This window comes from Hylaeus volcanicus, chromosome 4 (genome assembly GCF_026283585.1).
Source record: "Hylaeus volcanicus isolate JK05 chromosome 4, UHH_iyHylVolc1.0_haploid, whole genome shotgun sequence".
Taxonomy (NCBI): Eukaryota; Metazoa; Arthropoda; class Insecta; order Hymenoptera; family Colletidae; genus Hylaeus; species Hylaeus volcanicus.
Genome location: NC_071979.1, coordinates 11,294,640 through 11,311,633, shown reverse-complemented (window position 1 = coordinate 11,311,633; position 16,994 = coordinate 11,294,640). Strand labels below are relative to the sequence as shown.

The 16,994-nt window shown below is 31.9% G+C and overlaps 1 protein-coding gene across 2 annotated transcripts in view; it reads left to right on the top strand.

Annotated features, from left to right (window-relative positions):
• Window positions 1–16,994, top strand: part of LOC128875734 (myosin heavy chain, non-muscle) — a 73,648-nt gene that overhangs the window by 41,761 nt on the left and 14,893 nt on the right. The window contains exons 2-6 of one of the 2 annotated variants that reach the window (XM_054121592.1): window positions 1,674–1,830; window positions 4,194–4,312; window positions 11,713–11,736; window positions 16,321–16,413; window positions 16,690–16,852. In XM_054121592.1, coding sequence (XP_053977567.1) covers window positions 1,674–1,830; window positions 4,194–4,312; window positions 11,713–11,736; window positions 16,321–16,413; window positions 16,690–16,852 — 556 coding nt within the window. The remainder of the gene's footprint in view (window positions 1–1,673; window positions 1,831–4,193; window positions 4,313–11,712; window positions 11,737–16,320; window positions 16,414–16,689; window positions 16,853–16,994) is intronic. The other variant, XM_054121593.1, reaches the window with a different exon arrangement.

The following is a 16,994-nucleotide window of genomic DNA, read 5'->3' as shown; positions in this document are numbered from 1 at the left end:
ATGTTGTCCGAGGCTTCGTTAAGGAGATATTAACAGAAAACACTGACTAATCAAAGCGCGAGGATGCTGGTTGAGCGGCCGCGCTCATACGCTACCGCAGGCGCTCTACCAGCATCCTCGCGCTTTGATTGGTCAGTGTTTTCTGTTAATATCTCCTTAACGAAGCCTCGGACAACATTTTCGCTAAGGAGACAGTTGTTTCAAATCACCTCCCGAAACACCCCATTCAAGGACCTGCAACATTTTTGGGACACTCTGTATAGTTGCAAATGGAATTATCAGGAATACATGTGCAACTAAATGTGAAAGTATTGATTGTGTTTGGTAAATTTTGCACCAACAAATGGTTTTAAACAATGAAAGTGTCTATAAATTTTTGCAAATGGGAACATCACTAATTCATGTATCATGAAATGCGGAAGGCTCCATCGCAATCGGTTAATTCTTTGCCGAGTTACATCAAAGAATAGGAATTTTGCAGTAACAATTGTTATAAACATTAAGAAATTCATAACTTTTCTAAATGGGAACATTATTAATCATCTGACATTATATGTGGAAGGTTCCATCGCGCTCGGTAATTTCCTCGCCCAGTTACATCAAAGAATAGGAACGTTGCAATAACAATAGTAATAATAATAAAAAAAAAACTGATTGCAATTGAGAAACAATCTACTTTCTTTCGAAATCGGTTAAAAAATTCAGAAACGTTGGTTGCAAATGGGATCATCGCAAAAGACTGTCCGGTAGCAAAATGTAAGGGATTTTCAATATTGTAAGCGTTTTGCTTGGATGAACTTCATCTGACTTTGAATGCGCATTACAGCAAACCGGAAGCAAATAATAAACATTTTTCGAATTCACGAAAATTGATTTTTGATCGTCGAATCCCGTTTTGTCCCACTGTGCGTCGCGCTTCGATGGAGCGTTCGCTTCAATCACTTTCATTCAGCCAATTTAAATTTGCCCATCTTTTTGAAAACACCACCAGAAAGAGGGAAACTGAGGCAATAAACTCATTTTTTTTTTCAAATTTTTAAAATATGTCCCGGCATAAAAACAAGGCATTTGTTTAAAATAATACCAAAAAAGAATGGTTAGAAAAGATTTTGTTTCTACTGAAATAATTTTTATTTGATACTTCCTTGTCTTCACTATAAGCACGTGAAAGGTCATCTTCATCTGTTGCCTAGTTCAATAGTTATATTTTTTTAAAAAAAAAGGTGGCACAAAACTTTGAACAGTTGTAAAACCGACAGTTTTCAAAATTTGTCAAAATCCTTTGAGATACGTTCAAAGATCACTAAAGACTACAACATATTCAAATTTCGTCCAAATCTGAGATGTTACTCTAAAACATGTCCAATTTCGCTTAGAATGACTCATTTTTATTAGATTTATAATGATATTAATTGAATCTTAGAAAGTTTTAACAATATTTCTTTTTAAGAGTTTTTATGAAGAATTTTATGTTATAAGAATATTTACGAAAAAATTTCATTTTTTTTTTACTTTTATTTTAAGAAATTTTGTTTGTATTGTATATACATTTATATGTGAACTTTGTGCTATGATTTTTTGAAATGGTTTAAACAAAAAGTGTCACCGCCGCGTCGTTATCGATTTTCTTTTCACGGTTTTATTTATTCGTCGATTTGCTTGTATGATTCCAGACGTACTCGGGGTTGTTCTGTGTGGTTGTTAATCCATACAAGAGGCTGCCAATTTACACGGAGAAGATAATGGAGAGGTACAAGGGTATCAAGAGACACGAGGTTCCACCCCACGTTTTTGCCATCACAGACACCGCATATCGTTCTATGCTTCAAGGTAATTGAACCGTCTGTTTATTCAATCATAAATTTATCATGACATTTTTGATTAATTAGCATTGTTATCGTTTCACACGATTTTAATTTCATTTTAGACTTTTCACGTGTAACTAAACATACAGCCAGTCCCAATATTTATACTCTCTATGTCCGTTGAAGAAATTTGTCCCTTCAAAAGATAGATTTCATGTCCCAATTTAATGTTTCATCATAAATATATACAGGGTGTGTCCACGCTAAAGTGTGACAGACTCATATTTCAATAACTATTGATGATACGAAGAAATTGTTTACACGTAAATTTCAGGATACAATGGGCTCTATATTGTAGCGTAAACGAAATTTTTTTAATATTATTAATTTAAAAAATATGATGGTGAAGTTTTGTTTTTTAAATGGAACTATATATTTTTGAGGGGATCATGCGATAGTGCTTTTCAAAACGAATTCATTGAACCTTAATGGATTTATCCGATTTTTATTAGTTATCAAGATAGAACGCTTCGAAATTTACTGATTTTCAGCGGAAAAGTCTCAGTTTGAGTGGCAAGTCATAGAAGCTATGTTCAATTCTGCCTATTGAAATCGATAGCAAGAGCCTATGCTCACGTCTATCTATCTAGCCCCCCCCCCCCCCCCCCCTTACACAAAATTTAAGGACAAAATTACATAATAATGCGCTATTTATGCGCTCTTCAAATCCGTAAGAAAAAAATTTTGCTTTGCTTCGTTTAATGCAAAAAAATTTATTGAAATGGGGTGGGGGGTTGAGTAGGCTGCCAATCATATTAATGATAAGCAATATTTACAGAAAAACATGTAGGAATTATGCGCTAATTATCCGCTATCGTATAAGAGCAACTTCGATTTTTGCGCTCCATCCCTTAAGGGACTTCCCTCTTGGTGCAATTGCAAGTTACGAGACAAAACTTGCATTTGTACTTAGAGCAGGCATGCACAGAAAGTGCGCCCGCGGGCGCCACAGACACATCCGCGGGCGTTGGGTCCCCACTCCTTAGTGAATGGCGGGCGCTGGTCCCCACTCTTCACTGATCCGATACACTGTGACTCTAAGAGTGGGGGCGCCTGCCACAACTACAAGCTTACTTCCAATAGCCTCACGGGTCCCTTAATTTTCATGAGACTTATAGAATAATTCCTAATACGGATTCGTGGTTAATTCATTTCGAGTTTGTCGCTACAATATTTATATTGTACGATATAATATACATATTCATATATATATTTTTTTTTTTTTTAAAGCTTTCTGTAACTAATGCATACCAGTTCGAAAATACAAAATAGAATTTACTGCTTATAGACAAAAACCAGCAGTTGCCGCCGCTATTCCTCGCTGTGACTCCCTGTATCTGTGTATTACACACACAATGCACTGTCACCACTCCTCTAACTTGCTTCCCACTATGTCTAACTTGCTGTCTGCTACTTTGACCTTTTTCCCCACTCTGCCGCTGAAGGTATTCTGACCTTGAAGCCAGACGAGCACGCGCCCGCCGACCGGGGTTTTGTGCATGCCTGACCTAGAGAGAAGTCCCTTAAGGGATGGAGCGCAAAAATCGAAATTGCTCTTATAATATAATGTTCCCAGTGATTAAAAATATGTATTTGGCTAAAATTTGTACACAAAAATTTGGAACAAAATGACAGGAAATATAGTATAAGAGAAGATTTTAAATAAATACTCTAGAAGATACAAATAAAGTAAATTTTAATGCGATTATAGTATAAAAAGTATTTATTAGATTAAATAAATTAACAGGTACCAGGATTTTCTTTGGAATTATGGATCATAATTATTTATTTCCACTAGCGTTCCAGTTAAAGCTTAACTATTTCTTCTTTTCAACGAAGTGATCTTTAATTAAAATTTCAAACACAAAAATTCATTGACTTGTAATACATAATGGGAATTAAATGAATTGTTAATGTTGCCAAAGTTGAAATGCTAGTGATTGCTAACAGTAATTTAATTTTATAACTAAAATTCAATAATAAATAACAAACGTAGGCTTAATTATTTAGTTCAGACTTCTTTTATTTACTTGTTTTAACTTTTATTGTAAACGTTTATTATAAGTAGACTGTGGATGTTTATGCAAATTCATACTTCTCTATACACAGATGAAGAACAGAAAAGTAAATTAAAGTATGTTTTGTCTCCTATATGTTGTATTATATTTTTTATATTTAACATATTTATGCATTTGTCTACATCTTTGTATATTTTTGTATGTCCACACTTGTCACACCTACATAAATATCCACAGACAAATAGTATTATAAGGATACAAATACTTATATTTCATCCATTAACTTCTATTTTTGTTATTTCATTTCCAGACCGCGAGGACCAGTCCATTCTATGCACCGGCGAATCCGGCGCTGGCAAAACTGAAAACACGAAAAAAGTTATCCAATATTTGGCGTACGTCGCTGCTTCGAAACCAAAATCCAACGCGGTAAGTTGATAACTTAAATGCTTCCATTCCTCACTACTATGTTTAAACATAATATCAATTTGACGGAGATTTTATTCCTACATGAATATTTAAATTTTCTTGTACCGTATTGTAATCAGAAATATGTTTTACTTTCTTTTTTTCATATTTTTCATGGTACATACCGTTTCTGGTAGTTTAAAATGTTGCACATTATTCATTCTCCACTCTTCGATTTTCAAAAGTATTCAAATATTTCTATTTGCAGTGATTTTCTTTCCTGTTTAATTAAGACTGATTGAATTCATGCATTCGTGAATCAATAGAACGGTGCAAGATACTCAAGTAAATATAAATCTTTACGTAGGTATACAAAGCAATAGACAATTCACCTTTTCTCTATAAGATATCTGTAGTAAAATTTATAATTTAAAGATTCTTTAGATTTGTCACGGTTTCTTACAATTTATGTGCACATAAATAATAATCATAAAGTTTTAATTATTATTATCATTTAAAATTAGAATCTAAAATTTAAATTATAAATTATAAATTATAAATTTTAAATCATAAATTTGGCTACTATAAATCTCTTTTGCATAAACATTTTCGTACATTTTAAAACACCAGCTAATTTCCCTAATAAAATAGACTAATCGCTATGTTTATAAACATTGATCTAAGAGTACAAGAGGTTCTGTAAACAAAAATTTTGTTTATATTGTAAATATATTCAGTGTAGTCTGCAAGGAAATATGGATTATTGGAATGAGCGGAAAGGATCTTGATCTCGAAGCAGTTAGCTAGTAAAAATGATTTAATTGGTTACGTTCACTTTTTTTCATGCTTCCACTTTTCGCCCTCGAAATTAAAAGTGTAATTATTCTGGAAGAATTCTTCTTACGCACCTAACTGTAATCGCAATTGCTTTTAGAATCAAGTAAAGAAATAATTAAATGTATGATAATAATTAATTTGACAGGTTAAATTATTATTTAATCAATTTGATAATATAAATTATACGCGTGGAAACTCTTGTTTATTCGACTTATACATCTGCACTAAAGTTGAATATGTTTGGATGCGTGCATCATTCGCTTTTCTCATAATTAATAAATTTTTGTAACGAGCACTTACACGGAATGAAAGTTGTATTTCCTCCATTCCAATGTTTATTATATGTCAGATATTTTAGGTGAACACCATCTGTAATCTCTTTCCTGAGTCTCTTTTTCTAGACTTATACAGGGTGGTTCACTATATATGACCTCCAATTGTGATGATTAAACTAGGAATTACATGCATTTATGATGTGAACTAATGTAATAAACACATATGCCGAATATGTATAATAAAAGGTATGTGCACTTATGCAAAATGAAATAACAGTATTATTATATTAATTGTAGAATATATTCAATATACATTATGTATATTTTAGGTATGTTTTCTATTATTGTACGTCATAAATGCATAAAATCCGCAGTCTAATGATGATGCAAACAAATATTTAATATGCAATTTGAATGTTGCGAGATTATCGATGCGTTGCAACAAATTATTTTTTTTGAGTGCCTCCTTTTTTTTGGAGTTTTTAAAGTCTTTTTTCTTTTTGTTCATAAATACATGTTTCTTTCTAAATATAATACAATATTTTATTAGGTAGTTAACATTAAAATTATTAATACTATCAAATTAAATATTCATATTAACACACTCGGAAGAAATATTCAGATGGTCTGATTCAAGTGGACTACCCTGTATACAATGAATTCTGTTATGTAGTACTTCAATTATAAAACATAAGTTTATTGTATCGCTGTTTATTGTACTAGCCCATTATTATGTACCAGCAGAGCTGTAAATTCTTAATTACAATTACAAAACGATTACTTGACCAAGTAATTGAATAATTGCCATTACAATTACTCTGTCGCATATAATGGTATTTCCAATTACTTAATTACTATCAGTAATCCCATGCATTACTTAATAATCATTTATAACGGTCCAGAAAGTAATTAAAAGGCATCTCAAATCTAAAGTAGTCAAAAATACCTAAAAGTTATTATAACTACTTTTTGTATTACTTTCAAGTAATTGCAGTAGCATGGACAGTAATTGTTAAAAGTAATGATTACTGTCTTCCAATGATTTGTAATTACTTTGAATTACTTTTGCCACCGAAAAGTAATTAGAGGTCAGTAATCATTAGTTTTAACAATTACTGTCCATGTAACTGCAATTACTTGAAAGTAATTAAAAAAGTAGTTATAATTACTTTTTAATTACCTTTAGGTATACTTAACTACTTTAGATTTAAGACGCCTTTTAATTACTATCTGGGCAGTTATAAGTAATTATTAAAAAGTAATTGAATTACTCAGTAATTAAGAATAAGGTATTGCATAATTACTAAAAAAAAAGTAATCAACAATTACTTAAATAATTACTTTTTAATTCCAAAGTAATTGTTCCAAATTGTAATAAATTCCAAAATAATCATTACTTTACAGCTCTGTGTACCAGGAACATTTGTTGGTTAGCGAAACATACATAATTATTTCTTTATAAATAATTGATCGCACATCGGATTACAAATAACTTGTAAATTTTATCCGACGCATGAGAGTTTTTGTAAATACTTTTTCTCTTCCTTCTCTGTGCATGGTGCTTTATAAATTTCGTGAAAATTTAAAGAAAAAAAAGTCTTCAGAGAAGACTTCAAAAAAGAGAGTTGAAAATTATCTTCGATGACTCGAATCGAGTTCTTAAGAAATGTTATTCACGGTTGAATAAAGAAACAGTTTTACCGCTTACATCAGTAACAAATTTGATTTTTGATAACCACGTTTGGCGAGATATATTAACATCAAAATTCGCCCTCGGTTATCGTAAATGTCTTACAATTTTGTGCAAAGGCGCTGCACATTTCATTACAGATAGTGTGCGATAATGATAACTAAGAACGGAAGTCCAACCTCAATTTCCGTGTTCAGATAAAGTTTGAGGACGTAAAAGAGGATAAATTACCATCCAAAAAATGCTTAAAAAGAAGATCCGGATATTATATTTTTAATATATTTTTTACGTTATTGATTATTGAAATCATTGTTTATTACATTAGGAGATTTTTTGGTGATAGGCGTAATTCATACTTTTATATATTTTGATATATATATATATATATATATATATAGTATGAATTACGGCCATCATCATTATATATTTTATATATATTATATATATACTCTATGTATTTATATATTTTTTTACCCAGCTTATACAATTACTTTTTATTGTATATAAAATATATAGGATAAGGAGTAATACAAAATAAGATATATAAATATTTTAAACAGAAACAGTTGGTAGAACGAACATCATAAGGTATATAAAAAATAATCTCTGTAATTCACTCGTTATTTTGTATTCTTTACAAGGAATTAACCTTGCTCAACTCCGCTGGGTAGAGACTGTACCATTCAAGGTTGATGACCACTACTCCAAAAAATCTCAAATATTCAGGCCTATCGGAAGAAACGCTCAGACATGTGTCACCTTATTTCCCATGTGACTCACCGTGTGAAAGCCTCTTGAAATCGATGACTATGTCGGGATTTTGGACGAATTTTGGACGAACCACTTTGGCCCCGTTACTATGTTTGAAATTGGACTTACTAATTCTTTTAGGCTCTAAGGTGTTACATATTTAATAAAAAGATAGTAAAAGTAGGCTATTTTATAATATTTTGGAGGGATGAATCTTAGCATTGAATGATAACATGCTGCAGAATATTTTAATTATTTTATTTAAACAGGCATTTACAGTAGACAATGAAATTGTTAGAGGTACTAAGAAAGAAAAGATTTCGTGAAATTTATTAAATAAAATATTTAAGTAACGCATAGTATTAAATAATTATCCAGTAGAACTTTTATTAGTTATTTTATTTAAATAGGCATTTACAGTAGATAATTAAATTGTTAGAGGTACCAAGAAAGAAAAGAATTCATGAAATTTATTAAATAAAATATTTGAGTAACGCATAGTATTAAATAATTATCCAGTAGAGCTATGAGATTTAGAAGAATTCTTTACACGTAGATAATTAATCATTTACATAGCCTACTTTAATTTAAATAAAGTAAAGAATGTTAAAATTACATAATTGTTAATCAATAATATTCATGACTAGACTGTGGATATATATATATGAAAATCGATATTTTCACAGATACAAGAAAAGTATTAAAAATTAAATAAAATGTCTCGTTGTCTAAGCTGTTGGCCTCAGTCTTCTCGTTTTTAAGTTTCTTAAACGATCTTTTATTTTTCATTTTAGAAAGTGTTTATTTTACTATCAAAATTTATTCATACTCATAATTGTAATTTTAGACATTTATTTCGCTAATGCAATTCGTGTTGCTGTAAATAGTACGTGAAATTAGTTATGCTATATTCTATTGAAATTTTAAGATGATGGATTTTGAAAGAAGAAAGCAGGAGTCTCAAATACCTTAAATTTCTAAAAACCAAATTTTTCCAATTTTTTGTATAGACTTTATAACTTTGAATACAACTCGCTAACTAACACAAGTGCCTACAAAGGAGAAAATTTACGAAAACAAGCTCAGCTGTCAATTATTCATAGTCGATTACTCTGTTACGTAAAATTTATCGCATTCCACTTTTTTTTCTGCATCTGAGTGTATTCAAGAGAATAAGGAAAATTTTGTGACAGCTATATTTCCATGAAATGCATACGATTCTTGTAAGTTTGAAAGTCATATTATTACACACAATTAAATGTTAACAAACACGTGATTACATGTCAAACAGTTAAATTAATTATCTCGTTCTTAATTGATATTACTATTCATCGAGCAATATCAACAAAATAAATGCATTTAGTTCTTGCAGATTTAAAAAAAAGTATTATTACATGTTATTGAATAGTAACAAACTGTTATTAAATGTCAAATAATTAATCATCTCGTTCTTACTTGAAATTACAATTAATCGAGCAATATCAATTAAATAAATACAACCTGTTCCATAAAGTTCGAAACATCTAAAACATCTAAAACACAAAAAGATTGAGAATAACCTGTTAACAGTGATCATCCAATGTTAAATCATAACAGTCACGCCGCGTAAAAGTTACTATGTGTAACATAAGATGCGTAACGCGTTCCATTGCAAGTTAATCACTAGGTAAATTGACATTCTAATTACTCGTTAACCGAAGGAAACGTTTTACATTAAGATCGTGTTACCGCGGTTGATTCGAAATAATAATTGCGTAAATTAAACGTTGACTGCGCAACAGCTGTGTGAATTGTTTGCGAAATTGAACGATCAAATACTGAGAAGACTGTTCTTCCGATCCGCGATAGATCACGATAGGCCATCGTAGATCACTGGCTCTCGAAGGATCTTTCCTTTTTCAGTGAAACGATCCACTTATGGGCCTAACTCGGCTTTAAATCATTCTCGCCGGACTTCTGACTCACCATACGCCTCGAAACTCGTGATCTTATATAGAGAAAAATCAACGTCGATCACTCTTCGTGCGATTCATAATTATAAATATTATTGCATACTTGCGAAGTTATTTAAACGATAAGGATCATCGTTCGGAAGTACAAAAATAAATTGTTTATTCAGATTCGACTATTGGTTTTAAATCTATCGTAGATACATGTTAGAGAGATTAGGTTTATTTATTAAATTAAAGGCTCTGTTTGTTTGGTAATCAAGTTTTCCGATTACATTGTTATGTCATCAGTAGACTGCGGATCTTTATGCAAAATAAAATCTTCGCGAACGTGCCTACAAAAATTGAACCTAAATAGAAATTTATTTTATTCTGCAAATATTATAACATGAACTATACTTTCAATCTTTTTTATATTCTTGCATATTATTTGCATTTTGTAGTTTCTTGGGCATTCAAGTTTCCCATAAACGCATAAAGATCCGCAGTTTAGTCATCAGAATGCTGTCGTAGTTATTTGAATTTTAAATATTTAATAAGTAAATAAAGTTCGATGTTTAATTACTTATTGTTTAAAATTCCGTTCCAATAATAAATTAATTGTAATCGATGTCATTTTATATAGGTTGTCCCACATTTCATAATTTTTCATAAGACTTGTGATAATCTGAAAAAAATATTTTAAACAAATGTTGATCAGTTTTCGATTGGATACACATTGCAATAAAAAAAGTTCGAGACAATTTTTTGTTTAGTATCGTCAAGGTCGCCTTTATTTTTTTAAATGGCACTGTATTTTTGATTCAAACAGTATTATAGTCCGTATCAAAACGAATTCAACGACCTAGTGTACTGTGACATTGGGATGACCTTGAATGCAAAGAAATGCAAATTTCAACGAAGAATGACAATCTGCTTGAATGGGTGATAATAACTTGTGTTTATTATTAAGATTCGAAATTACATTCAATTCAGGAATCTTGATTAAATGAAACCAAACGAATGTTTCGAATGTTCGAAATGAAATCCGTGTTGTTGTATTACAAATATGTAATACTAAATGCTTAGGAATACGCTAGCATAGCTATTGTTTCTCGAAGACGGCTGGAGCGAAACAATTAAATCTTTGGCAAATAAATAGCAAAAAAATATCGTGTTAATTTGGCATTGGCTTTTCATATGACTACGCCAGCTTAATACAGGGTGTCCTAAAAATATTGGAGGTCCTTGAAAAGGGTGGTTCGGGAGGTGATTTGAAACAACTTTTTCCAACAATAAGCAAAATTTGTGGACTACCGAACTTCGCATATACAGATAAGTTATAGTGTCCATCAGATTGAGACTTATACAGGGTGTCCCGAAAATGTTGTAACACCTTGAAAGGGGTGGTTCGGGAGGTGATTTGAAACAACTTTTTCCTTAACGAAAATGTCGTCCGAGGCTGCGTTGAGTAGATATTAACAGAAAACCCCGACCAATCAGAGCGCGAGTATGCCGGTGGAGCGCCTGCGGTAGCGTAGGCTACGCGCTAGGCGGCTGCGCTCATACGCTCGGACGACATTTTCGCTAAGGAAAAAGTTGTTTCAAATCACCTCCCGAACCACCCCTTTCAAGGACTTCCAACATTTTTGCAACACCCTATATAATAACTACAAATATTTCAATTAAAATCCACTGTTGTAAAACAAATGCGTTTAATAGAAATTGTCTAAAGAACATTTTTCATTCACGAATAATAATTAACATCGAAACTTTATCGTTAGAGAATTCCAAATAATTCACATATTCTTAATAATCTTAAATACGTATAAAAATACAACAAGAAACTTCGTTACTAATTGTAAGATTTGGACCCGTGAATTTAATTTTGCAACTTGTTTTATTCCCGGTGCTGACTTTCGACGGCCACGACACATCTAGACACCAAGTCCGGCGTTAATCATAGTAAGTCAACAACAAAATGAACAACATTCCGCTCACGCGATATGTACGCTATCAATCTGCTATCTGCTATCTTCTTCTTCTTCTCCTTCTCCTTCTTCTTCGTCTTCTTTTTCTTTTACATTCTCCTTTGTTTTCCTATTTTTCTACCGCTTGGTCCCCCGTTAGTCGTTTTCGTCCTACAGGGCTTTGGAAACTTTTTTTTAACAATTTCGTTCATTTCCTCGATTATTATGTGCACGTAGGAGTTTACGTAGCGTTTCTGTTTACCACGTATAGTTATTCGCTCAATGAATATTCTTTGTAAAAGGTGTTTACAGTAATTGTATTTGTTCTTCAAAGAAAAAGAATGTATACCTGTCCCCCCGCCCCCTGATTTTTTTCCGTGAAAAATCGTTTGGAATTTGAAGAAAATGTTTCAATGCAAATTTATTCAGTTTATTTTTAATGATATGTAGGTGAAAGATTTCCAGAGTTGTTAGGTAGAGGAATAAATAATAGTTAAACTGGAGGGATTTAATGCACTCATGACATACATTAATATGGAAAGCATACGGAAAATATGTAGAATATAATTTATTAATTAATATAATATTAACTTCTTGAGGAATATTGACACACACATGAACGTTTACTTTTATATTAAAATTGCCATTATTTATAATCACGATACTTTTTAAAATTGAAACATATACCACCTTGAAATGGGACAGTAAATTTGTATACTAAAAATTGTTTCGGTTTTGCGCGTATCCGAGTAGAACAAAAATAATCCATTTAAAATTTGACCCACAAGAGGTTAATATTTCGTTATGCACAAGTATATACAGGGTGTCCCAAAAATGTTGTAACACCTTGAAAGGGGTGATTCGGGAGGTGATTTGAAACAACTTTTTCCTTAGCAAAAATGTTGTCCGAGGCTTCGTTGAGGAGATAATAACGGAAAACACTGACCAATCAGAGCACGAGCTCCACCAGTATACTCGCGCTCTGATTGGTCAGTGTTTTCCGTTAATATCTCCTCAACGAAGCCTCGGACAACATTTTCGCTAAGGAAAAAGTTGTTTCAAATCACCTCCCGAATCACCCCTTTCAAGGTGTTACAACATTTTTGGGACACCCTGTATACATGGACTGCTCAAGCCTTCTCTTTATACACTGAGCAGAGCGTAACCAACATCTTCATACCAAATTGAGACATGACGCTAATGCGCATGCGTCAAATTCGAAAACTATAGCACAAATTCCATCTTGATGACAGGCTGACTGCAGCTTTGACCAATGGTCGAAGAGTAGTTCGGCAAACCGTCCAAAATTTCAATTCGCGCCTTTCCCCACTGCTCTCGGCCATTGACTGTAGCGCTTGCGCACAACTGGTTACTCGTAACTTTGGCATGGGAGATGTTGGTTACGGACTACACTATAGCTTGAGCAGTCCATGCGTGTATGGCCGAAGGTACAAGTACACCAGTAGCGTGCGTCACTTGGCGAAAGTAGCGTCCGCAAATGTGCATACCAAGAACATGGCGACGACGCTGTTTCCTATATTGTACACTAGGTTGTACTAATAGTAACCGACACCACGCACAGCGTCACACGTCGATTCAATTTATTGCGCACAGCGTCACAGTAACATCACAGTATAGGTACAACCAAAATGTTTGAATTATTAATCAAGAAATTACAATGTAATTTGACAAATTGTACATACTTCAATTGTAGATAACCTAAGTGTAACCACGTTGATTATAAATAAAATAACAAAATGGTACGTATTAGAAGTACAAAGTTATTACAACATCCATGTAATATTAGTACTTTTATTTTTCACTTAGTTTCATATGATTACTCGCATTACTTTTATGTTATACTTCTAAATTTGTAATATTTTAAACTTTGAATTTGTGTTACTTAGTAATCTGAATATTATTTTTAGAATCTATAAAATATATTTTTTTTTTATAGGAAAATATGAATAGATGTTTTTTTTACTAAAACACTCTATTTTTTAAATTCCGGCACTTATGTTCAGTGTTTTATACGTATCGTTTGCAATTGCTTTTCTTTTTCTCTCAGTTTAAATATGCGCGCGGTGGATACCAGGAACATGGCGGACCTCGGACACCAACATCAAAGGTGCCGATACGGAGTGACGCTACTGGTTGTACCTATTCACTGTCGGCACCTTTTTGAATTTCAGTGTTCATTTGCAGGGATTCATAGATGCAGCTAATCTAAACAAACGCATCCACATTTAAATAAAACTCTCCTCTATCTTTTAAGACTAAATAGGATTCTCCAGCGTTTTTAGTTTGCAAGTAATATTACATTTTCACTCAAAATCGAACGATTTTAAAAAACCTCGAGTTTTTCGAAAACTGGGGGTGATGGAGCAATTTGGCTTTCAGATTTGTATTTAGGACGAGGAACGTTATAAGAATCACACAATGGATTTAAAAAACCTAAAAGAATAGTTTAAATTTTGTTGGACAATGTAATTAATGTCAGGTGAATATTAATCAAATTTTTTCTTTTACATTCTAATCGTTTGTAACTGTAATCTTAATAAAACTATTTACTCGTCATTTTGTTGCTTAAATAATTGCTTTCAACTGCTCCAAAATTCTCAGGTTAGGGAAAATCTGGAACAATAATTTTGTTGGACAATGTAATTATTATCAGGTGAAGATTAATCAATTTTTTCTTTTACATTCCAATCGTTTCTAACTCTAGTTTTAATGAAACTATTTACTCGTCATTTTGTTGCTTAAATAATTGCTATTAACTGCTCCAAAATTCTCAGCTAGAGAAAACCTTGAAGATTAATTGTAAAATTATCGATAGAATAATTAAGCTTAATTAATAAGCCATTTTCGGCTCGTTTCTTTTTTCTGCTTGTAAATAGTTTTTCATCATTTGATTATGGACATTGTTACCGCATGTTTTTGTCTACCTGAGTAATTTTCTTGAGCTCAGATTTGGTGCTTATAGCAATTGTGATTTGTTTCTTCCTGGTGTCTTCAATCTTTGTTTGTTATGCTGACATATAAGGCTTTGTTAATTAACGCTGTTCCAGATAACAATGCCTGTTGCTTCAATATTATGCTTTATATGTATTTGCAGCACATGTATTTTCTTCTGTACTACAATTTGAATTTTCGTGGAACGCTTCTAACTTAAATCTGAAATACGGTAATTCCTACTTTCAAGTAACGCGATCGTGCTAAATTCATTCCAAGTCGGAGTAATAATTTTAGAATTAACAAGAAAATCTATAATTTTATAGATGTATAGTTTAAACGATGCTATTATCTCAATTATTCTCTATTCCGTTAATAAATCAATCTGGGAAACGAGAATAAATCTTCAAAAAGGGTTTGAGTTTTTATATTATCGCAAATATCTATAAAATCACACAAAATTTTAAACAGAAGTTGAATTCGAAGTTTCAGGATTTTTGGAAATCACATCTTTATAAGAACAAAGTTGCTCTTTCTTTTAAGGAATAATAATTTTTATTTTATAATTATTTTTTAAGTAAGTTAAGCATTCTTATACAGGGTGTCCCAAAAATGTTGTAACATCTTGAAAGGGGTGGTGGTTTTCGAAGGTGATTTGAAACAACTTTTTACTTAGCGAAAATATTGTCCGAGGCTTCGTTGAGAAGATATTAACGGAAAACATTGACCAATCAGAGCGCGTGTATGCCGGTGGAGCACCCGCGGTAGCGCATGAGCGCGGCCGCCTAGCGCGTAGCTACGCCTACTGCCGCCGCACCAACGGTATACGCGCGCTCTGATTGGTCAGTGTTTTCTGTTAATATCTTCTTAACGAAGCCTCGGACAACATTTTCGCTAAGGAAAAAGTTGTTTTAAATCACCTCCCGAACCACCCCTTTCAAGGCGTTACAACATTTTTGGGACACCCTGTATTATTATATTATTGTCAATTTTATTTAAACTTCTATGTATCATCGTATTGCACATTTTGTTGCATTTACACATTCAGTAAACAAGTTGTTAATAAAATTAATTTTAAAAAAAATGTTATGAAAGTTCTTAAAATATTTTTATTTTTGTTAATGAATTTTATTTAGGCCAGAAACATACTTAGGCTATGTCACTTGATAACAGGAATTACTGTATTTTTTCCGATTGTTAGCTTAGTACATCATGCAAACAATTTTTCCATAATATTTTATATTTGGCAAACTTCTTGCTACCATTATGCAAATTCTGCAATAAAAAGACAACAAAGAACACCGTCAACATTATATGGCTGCATCTCAGTTATATACCTAAATAATAATGGTTGAAGGAAATTGTTTGTAAAAGTAAACATATAATTAACCAAATTAGAAACATTATTTGAATTCCATGATTAACAAATTGTCTGAACATTTCTTATTATGCTCCAAAATTCATTCCACTTTTTTTTTTATAGATTCCATACATTCTCTCAACATTATTAAATTTGTGTTCTTTATCAATGTTAATTTTATTGGCGTTATTACTTAACCGTGTTCTTTGCGTTGCAAAATAATTTCCAGCCCTTTGTTGTAATTAACGTAATGATTTTTCGTAATAGGGTGAATTGGAGCAGCAACTCTTGCAAGCAAATCCCATTCTAGAAGCCTTTGGAAATGCCAAAACAGTGAAAAATGACAACTCTTCGCGATTTGTAAGTCAAACAATATTTATCTATTACTTTTTTCTTAATACATATTCCTAATGCATATTTTCTTAACTGTTTGTCATTGGATCTCCTTGAAGTGTTGATAATCTTTTCAAAGATCAGTATTTTTCTACTTCAAACATTCTTTTCAAGTATTTCAATTATTTATCACAACATTATGTTATATTTTATTCATATAAATTATAATATTGATTATTAATCGAATCCCATAAATTATGAAGATTCGCTTTCAATAATAATAGTTAAAAATTCTTTCAACAGGGTAAATTCATCAGAATAAATTTCGATGCTTCCGGTTACATTGCCGGTGCAAATATCGAAACTTATCTCCTGGAAAAGTCGAGAGCAATTCGACAAGCAAAGGATGAAAGAACTTTCCACATATTTTATCAGCTCCTCGCCGGTGCTTCGCCAGAACAAAAGAGTAAGTAAAATTTAAAATGAATTTAAACAGAATTTCGCGTACTCCTTATTTATTGAAGAATTTCAATTATTAATTCTGACTAGCCAAAAATGATGTTTTATTACACAAACAATAACAGAAAATTAGTTTGAGCTGTACAATG